The sequence below is a fragment of the Pteropus vampyrus genome, unplaced genomic scaffold, assembly GCF_000151845.1.
Source record: "Pteropus vampyrus isolate Shadow unplaced genomic scaffold, Pvam_2.0 Scaffold85, whole genome shotgun sequence".
In the NCBI taxonomy this organism is placed as follows: Eukaryota; Metazoa; Chordata; class Mammalia; order Chiroptera; family Pteropodidae; genus Pteropus; species Pteropus vampyrus.
In genome coordinates, this window is record NW_011888866.1 from 637621 (window position 1) to 645706 (window position 8086).

At 50.5% G+C, this 8086-nt stretch overlaps 1 protein-coding gene across 1 annotated transcript in view; it reads right to left on the minus strand.

Annotated features, from left to right (window-relative positions):
• Window positions 1-7209, minus strand: part of ANKDD1A (ankyrin repeat and death domain containing 1A) — a 38516-nt gene extending 31307 nt beyond the window's left edge. The window contains exons 1-3 of the mRNA XM_023532577.1: window positions 7037-7209; window positions 4923-5021; window positions 1515-1613 (exon numbers count right to left, since the gene is read on the minus strand). Coding sequence (XP_023388345.1) covers window positions 1515-1613; window positions 4923-5021; window positions 7037-7084 — 246 coding nt within the window. The 5' untranslated portion in view covers window positions 7085-7209. The remainder of the gene's footprint in view (window positions 1-1514; window positions 1614-4922; window positions 5022-7036) is intronic.
• Window positions 7210-8086: the final 877 nt, after the last annotated feature.

Sequence of the window (8086 nt, forward strand, 5' to 3'; positions counted from 1 at the left end):
GGAGACAGTGAGAAGGGCACTTGACCTCTGTGGTTTTCTTCCCAAAATTCTGTAACTCCAATCTAATCATGAGAAAAACATCAGACAAACCCAACCTGAAGGACATTCTACAAAACATTTGACTAGTACTCATCAAAAGTGTCAAAGTCATGAAAAACAAGACTGAGAAATTATCACATGATTGGAGGAGACAAGATGACTAAATGTACTGTAGAATATTAATAGACAAACTGGTAAAATTATAATGCAGTCCATAGTTTAGTAAAACCTTAAAATATCACCAGTGCCTGGCAAGGTGGAGCCAGGTAAGCAGCAGGGAAAGAGAAAGCTTTGAGCTGAAGCAGACAGGGTAACGGGCTGGCTCAAGGCTTGTCTAAAGGTGAGATGAATACCTTTGGGGAGGACCTTGAACAAAAGGTCAAAAGAAAGACCAGGTGGATTGTCTGCAAAGATGGCAGAAACTATTCCTTCCACCCTTGGAAACACCCTAAGTGACGGGATTGTGCTACTCTTCTCATCAAGAGGGGGAATCCAATATTTTCCACCCGCTGAATCTAAAGCTGGCCCTGTGATGGGCTTTGAGCAACAGGATGTAGTGAACATAGTACCATGTGACTTTCCAGCCTTGGCCTCAAGAGACCATCCAACTTCCATCCCAGCATTCATTCATCATTGAAAGAAATGCTTAGTTTTCAAGCAGAAGTTAATGAAAAAAAAAATGTCTTTTTTTTTCCCCCCCGGTCAAGTCCCTGGATCCCTGAATTCTAAGGACCCAGGTTGAGAAACCCTGGCTGACAGCATTTGGCCTGGAAATGTCTGCATTTTATTAAGGACCACTGTGCAGGGATTCCAGGCACTCTGACTGGCTGGGCCCTCCTAGCTCAAACCACAGTGCAGACCAGTGAGCAGCGAGGGACTGACTGCCAGGCTCCCTAATGTGCCAGGTACCTCACACTTAGCACTGCACTTGCTTCTCCTACTAGCATCCTCATTTCCACAGGGGAAAACTGAGGCTCCGGCTGATAAAGTGACTTACCTAAGGTCCCAGAGTTTGGTGCTTTCCTCCTATCCCATCACCCACAGCACGAAAAGGCAGGGCCCATTGGTTGGGGGAAGGAGGCCCCCACGTCCCTCATTTAACCTTCCTAACCACCTATAAGGGTGTTACTTCTATTCTTCTTATGTAAATAAGGAGGCTGGTCAGAGGACTGGGGACTGTCCTAACATCCAGAGTGGTAAAGGGTTGGGGGATCAGAAGAAAGGTGTTCAATGTTGATGGAAGAGGCACTCCAGGCCCTCCTCCTAGCCCCAGTGGGAGCAGCGAGGGTCCCAGTTTCAAACAGTTGAGCTCAGCTAGGGTTTCGGGAGGGTTCTCAGAGGGCAAGCTGGAGCAAGCAGAGGCATATTGGGGACAGCAGGAAGCAGTGATGGGGGCAAGAGGTAGAGGTGGGACCAGACCTGTACAGTTGAGGGCAGGGGCAGTGGAGGCAAGGGGGCTGCCCGCAAGGCCTTACCTTGTTCTCACAGTGGATCTTGGCCCCAGAGTTAACCAGGATCTGAAGAATCCGTAAGTGGCCGAACCAGGCAGACAGGAGAAGCGCGTTCATTCCAAACTAGGGGAGAGGACATAGGGGAGGACGTGAGGAGGCCTCGCTGTGCCACCTGGGCCCATGTCTATATTGCAAAATCATACAATCATAAGGGATCATAAAAGCCACCCAGGCCCGGAAGCTCTAAGCTTTTAGAATTTAAAGCCGAGGAATTTTTTTTAAAATAGAGGCTAATATATTATTAAAAACTTTAGGAGGGAAGGTGCTAAATAAAACTTAAAAATAAAACAGCTGCCATCTGCTCACACCATCATTTCATAAAGATGGACCATTTTAACACAAAAAAATTGGAAGGAGCCAATCTCAGAATATACTCTTTCCAAATAGGACTTCACAAGAAACACACTACGTTTTTCTTATTTTCTGATTTGCTGTAACTGGTGAAGAAGACCTCCTCCTAGACTAGTGTTTGAGAATCAGCAGTTTGAATCTCCAACAGAACATCCTCCAGGCTGGCGGCTTAAGTCTGTAATGTGTAGGGATGGCACCTCACCACTGCATGAGACATCTACTGCACTGTCAAACACTGTTCACCATGGGAAGGTCCCTCCCTATGCTGTACCCAAGATCTGCATCCCTGTACTTTCCACCCTTCTGGCCCTTGGGAGCATCTAAAAGGGCCTTCTTCTGATGGTGGCCTGTTTGTAGGATGCTCTTCTTCAATATCCGTAAAGTGCTCCAGGGTCACTAGAGCCCCTTCACTGATCTCAATTCTCATGGAGTTCTGCATCTGAGAGAAGTCCTTGCCCCATCTTCCCTGAGTCTTCCCTTCTCTGTGAAGAGCACCCCCAGGCCTCCAAACTCACTCCCCAGGATATACCAACAGCTAGCCAACCTACCCCACACCCAGCAATGGTTTTTTGCTCTCTCCTTGGCTGGTGGTAGTATCAGGCCAGGTCTGAGCAGCATGAAGGCCTGGAGGACCATCACCATCTTTGGCTTAGAGACTATGCTGTCATCCTTCAGTTTTGGGCACCCCCAAAGTGTGTCTGTAAGTCAGATAAGACCAGAATATATTTTTCCATAGAAACAGGGTCATGTGTGGCTCTAGGTCCTCCAGTGAGGCCAGAGGTCTGTCATACATAAAATGAGCCCACAGTGTGGTCTTGTTTTGATGGGCCAAAGCATCTGCCCACAAGCATAAGGAGTAGGCCTATAGTGGGCAAGAGCTCCCCAGTCTAGCTGGGAGCAAAACTGCAGGGCCCGTCTCAAGAAGAGCTAAGGGGCAGTGTCCTCCTAATCTGCCCTACCCTGGACGCTCCGAGCTCCCCAGGGCCTAGGGCAGGGGCCAGAGGATGGGGCTGGCCATCTCTTAGCCCTATATCAGCCTCAACTTCAGTTTGGACCTCTGGCAGGGAAGCCCATCCCAGTATCCTGGTCACAGCTGCCTCCCCACTGGCTCCACAAGGAGCCTTTGTGAGGGGTGGCAGGAGGGTCTTAGCAGCTGGCACCAGAATTCCTCTTAGGGACTGTGCTTGGGTAAAAGTTTTGACAAGTAGTTGGGGTGAACAGGTAAAAATTTGGAGGTGAGGGCTGGGAAAACAAGGTCAGTATTGAAGAGAGGCTTGAGGACAGAGGCTGTGCCCAAGACAGGGAAAGTGCCACGGGACTTTAAAGAACAGGAATGTCAAAGATAGAATTTTAGGATTTTTACATTGTTTTCATGTGTGATGTAAATCCCCTCTATCTATTATTTTGGACAGCCTGTTTCCCACAAAAAGCCATGTGTATAGGGTTTCTACGGAAATCAGAGAAAAGGACTGAGATTCATGGTTGGGGTGATGCCAGAGTAGAGACAATAGGTTATTCCACTTAAAATTTAAGAAGATGGCAAAAATTGAGCAGAAGTTGAAAGTAAGAGCCAGCAGTGACCAGAATTTGAGCCCTTCCTCCTGAAATCTTGGGGAAGGTGCTGGACCTGCCATAGCATCTCAGATGGGTGTCAGTTAAAGCCAAAGAGGCCAACAGACCCAGCACTGGCTCAGAGCTCAGCCCCAGGTAGTAATCGTGGGCTGGCTGGATGCGGGAGGGAATGAGTAAGCACAGGGCAGAGTAAAGGGGAGAAGCCCCACAGGAGCTTGGGAATTGAAAGGTCCAAGGCTCAAGATTGGGGGAGGAGAGTCATGGAGGCCACAGCCTCCTGCCAGTCGGAACCCCATGGATACCTCACAGTTGTAGTTCCAGGAATTGCTCAGGACAGAGCCCAGTGGCATATCACTAGAGACCTTCCCCCAACCATAAGATTTCCCTTCTCCAGTGTCTCCTTCACCCTCTTGTTACTAAAGTAGACATGCCCACCAGCCTTCTTATTTTTCAGAATATATTAATTGCTATTTGCAAAGGAAATTGAGATTTGTAAAAACACTCTCTTACTAGTCTCCTTCATATCTTCTTTTTTCACTCCATCCCTCAGGGAAGAAATCACAGAGCACAGGGGCGATATTGGGGGTCTTTGTAGGCAAAGGACTAACGAAAGAATTTCCAGTGTGTTATTGGGAAAATCAGACTAAGGATCCCAGACATTCTCCTTCCAGAGTCACTTAACGAGGCCTAAGCAGGTGCAGGAAGGAGTGGGGAGGTGCTGCCCCACCCCCAGCCCCAGCCCGTAATCAAGCCCCAAGCCCCACTCAAGCCCCGCTAGTGGTGGGGCCTGGGAGCAGAGAGAAGCCAGGACAAAGAAAAGTATTTCCATGGAAGCTGTTTCTGCCAGGAAGGTTATAATTTTTAAAATTTAAATTTAGACTCTTAAATGTATCCCTGTCAAATGTCATTGTCAGATTCAGCCCTTTCCCCAAACCTGTACAGCTAATTTTACAGATCCTGTTATTCTTCACTGCTCTCTTACCAATGTGCTGCCTGCCAATTTGTTACATAAGACTGTTAGTCTTTATGCAAGTTGTTGGTTAAAAGGTTAGCTAGGACAGAGCCCTGTGGCACATCATGGGAGACCTACCTCCTAATGACTTTACTAATAAGGCCTTTATTAATCCACCCAATTATCTGTTCTACATCCCGTATCTCTTCCTGTTCACATGGTATAAGAAACTGAAAAGGCTGAGAACTGAAAGGCCCTCAAAAATGGAGAGATCTGTATGACTCTGCAATGGAAAAATGGGATCAGTTCAGTGTCACTGGCCTCTGAACGCTTTGATTCCCTGCCCACCCTGTACCTGGACATCTGCGTATCAGCGGCAACCTCAGCAACGACAGCCGGCTTATAGCCCCAGAGTGAGCCCTGGTGCCCGCCCCTGCCCTGAGACAGACATACAGACAGACATGCACACACAGCCATGCCTCCTTAGAGTTCCGTACCGCATCCTCATCATCCACAGCAGCCTCGTGCTCCAAGAGCAGCCGCACAGCCTGCTCGTGCCCCGCACCTGCAGCCCAGTGCAGGGCCACCCTGCCCACCTGCCAGGAGTAAGAGGAAACTTGTGAGGCACCGGCTGGCTGCCTGACCCACCTCCCACGCCTTCCTCACGACCCCGCCAGGAAGCTGATCTGCAGAGCGGAAGGGCCTTTGCTGGCTCTGGTGACCAGCTGGCTGGGGTCCCAGCCCCACTCTGTTCCCTTCCTCTTCCTTCACACAGCAGCAGCTGAAAAGAATGTAGTAAAACACAATAACTAGATCCACGTGTCTCCCACCTAAAACTCTTCATAGCCCCTACTGCTCTTAGGCAAACTTGCAACCCTGGGACTCACCACTACTTCTCAGAAATGCCAGCTTCCCCCCTCGAAGTCTGTTCCTGCTACTCCCTCTGCTGGGCAGCCACCTGGGGCCTGTGATTATTCTCCAAGAACCCTGAAAATCTGGGTTCTGTCCCCTCTTGCCCACAGAACAGGGGTGAAGGGCCCTGACCCCCCACCTCATTCTCAGACCACCCTGGCAGTTCATCGTGGCCTTTGGCCCTTAACACATCCGAGCAGGCCTAAGGGAAGCCAGGTCCCTCGGGAGTTTTCTGCTTGTGAAAAGACAACGAAAGAAAACACTAATTTTCTGTATGGTCTGTCTCTCCGGGGACTAGCTGCTCCTTCCTCAAGGCTTCTGCCCATGCTGTCTCCTCTGCCTTGGAACTCTGCCCTTCTTCACCGGCTCCTGTAAAAACACGACTTCCTTGAGAAGCCTTCCCTGACCCCTGCAGGAGAGGCAGGCCCCCTCCAACCCACACATGCTCTCAACTTACCACAGTGGGAACGAATTGTTTGTGATATACTTTGTTTAATGTCAGTCCTCCCCACCAGATTATCAGCAAGAATCGTGTCTGCCACAGATTCTGCTGTCCCTAGCACCTAGCCTTTAACAAATGCTTACTGATTGAATGAATGAATGAATGAATGAATGAAAAGTCTGGCATTAGCATCCTATCATCCTACAAGTCCATGCTTCTTTGCTAGCGCTTGTCCAGGAGTTGAGAATCAAGGTTCCAATCGCCAATAGCATGCTGTGTGACCTAAGGGGACTTGCTGCCCCCGCTGTGCCTGCCCTCCTCACCTCTCCATGGGTGAGTGTGGACCACCAGAAAACAAGTGGATGAGTATTCTGAAAATTAAAACACACCAGATGCACTCCAGAATTCCTGTTACTATTGATGAGCCCCAGGGCTCTGAAGACCCAGATTATATCCCTGTCGTGTCACCCCAGACAGAGCAGCCTCTGCTGTAGTCAGGAATCTTGCATCCAACCCTTTCAGCCTCCACTGACCTGGCACTAAGGCCGGCATCTCCTCTAAGGTCCTCCTGACAGCCAGAGCCCCAAGGCGGGGAGAGGCTACCTTGGGTGGTACCTAGGCCTGTCCTCAATGTCTGCCACCACAAGGAATGGCTTTTCCCTCTGTTCCCTTCCCCAGCAGGGCTGTAGAGTGCCCCATTTGCAGCCTTCCCTAAAGTTTCATCAGTGGAATTGATCTTCCTGCCTTCGAGGCCCCAATGGCAGGCAGAGGCCCACAGCAGCTTTACACACTCAGTGGGTACAGCTGGCCCTCAGAGAACTGAGCTAAACTGCTGCCTCATTTCTGCTCAGCCTCTCTTGGTCTGGTCTCTCTTGGTCTCAAACCCCTGGACTTCTGACCACAGGCACTACCCCATCTTTGCCCCTCTAGGTGTCTGCCCCATCTGCCTGTCTGCTAACCTCTGAGTTCTGACCTTTGACCTCTGCCCTCCTGACTCTAATCTTTGTTCCTGGGTATGCCTTTCAGATGGGTCACAGAGGGTTAAGACTATGAGCTATGGAATTGCCCAAGCCTGGCCAGAATCCTGACCCTGACCTTGGCCAAGACCTCAGAGACCTCAAGACAATGTGAACAACCTGAGTTTTCCCCCCATTTAATATATGCAAATGCGGGCTCCAAGAACTGTCCCTCTTGGGTAGAGGTGTCCCCAGCGCTCTGTCTCTATCCCAGACGATTTGGAGGAGCCCGTTTACACACGTGGTTTCTGGCCCTGATATTGACTCTCCTGCCGATCAGCTCCTTCATCCTTCTGATGTCATTCCGGCGGGTGGCCTCATGGAGCTGCCTCTCCAGAGGAAGCACTGAGGGGAGAAAAAAGGATGTGGGATGAGAGGGAGGGTCCCACGCAGTGCATAACGAGGAACAGTGAACAGTCTCTCCCCGGTCCTGAATGTTTCCTGGGTCGGGATATTCTAGAGGAATGCCTCTCCCCACTCTCAGTGTCAAGACTTCCCCAGACAGGACTGCTTTTCCTTCTAACTCACCCCACGTCCACACGGCCAGGACTCAGCAAAACCCTGAAGATGGGATAGCATGAGCAAGTCCGTCCATGGAGCCAGGTGTGTGCCCCCCATCTCTCAGAGGTGCCCATCATCCAGATTTCATGCCTGCTTCCCAAGAACTGCTCTTGGGAAGGGAATGGAATTCATTCCCACTGGAGTCGATAACTACCTTTTTTTGTGGTGCTGTGTAGAAAGCAGCCAGGATCTCCTGAGCCACCTACTCCCATCCGGCCCTGGGAGAGGCCAGCGGCATGTTCACCCAGCTTCTTTGTCTTCATCCCTCCACCTCTTCTTCTCTCCTCTCCCAGCTACGGGGCCCGCTCTGCTCTGCCTTCTCTGTGGTCTTTCTGCCTTCCTCTCACCCTCATCACTACACCTTTATCTCCAACAGCCTCACGCTAAAGAGAATCTCAGAACTCCCCTGCCAGCCGGCCCTCTGCCATGAGCAGTGGTGGGCTCAGAGGGCTAGTGGCCAAGTCAAGAGGACTCAGGCCTGGTGACCCCCATGCCACCATCATCCTGAATGCTCCTAGCTTGAGAGGATGTCTGGTTTCCTTGGCTGGACCTCAAGTCCAGCCCTGGGGGCCTTCACCACACCTCACCCTTCCCGATCCACACATGCAGCTCGCACAGCAAACCCAAAGCTAGGCACAGGGAGAAATCCACAAAACTCTCCTTCCATGAGTGACACTAACGATCCCCAGATTAATAGATGCCTGTCCCTCTTCCAAAAACACTTAGACAC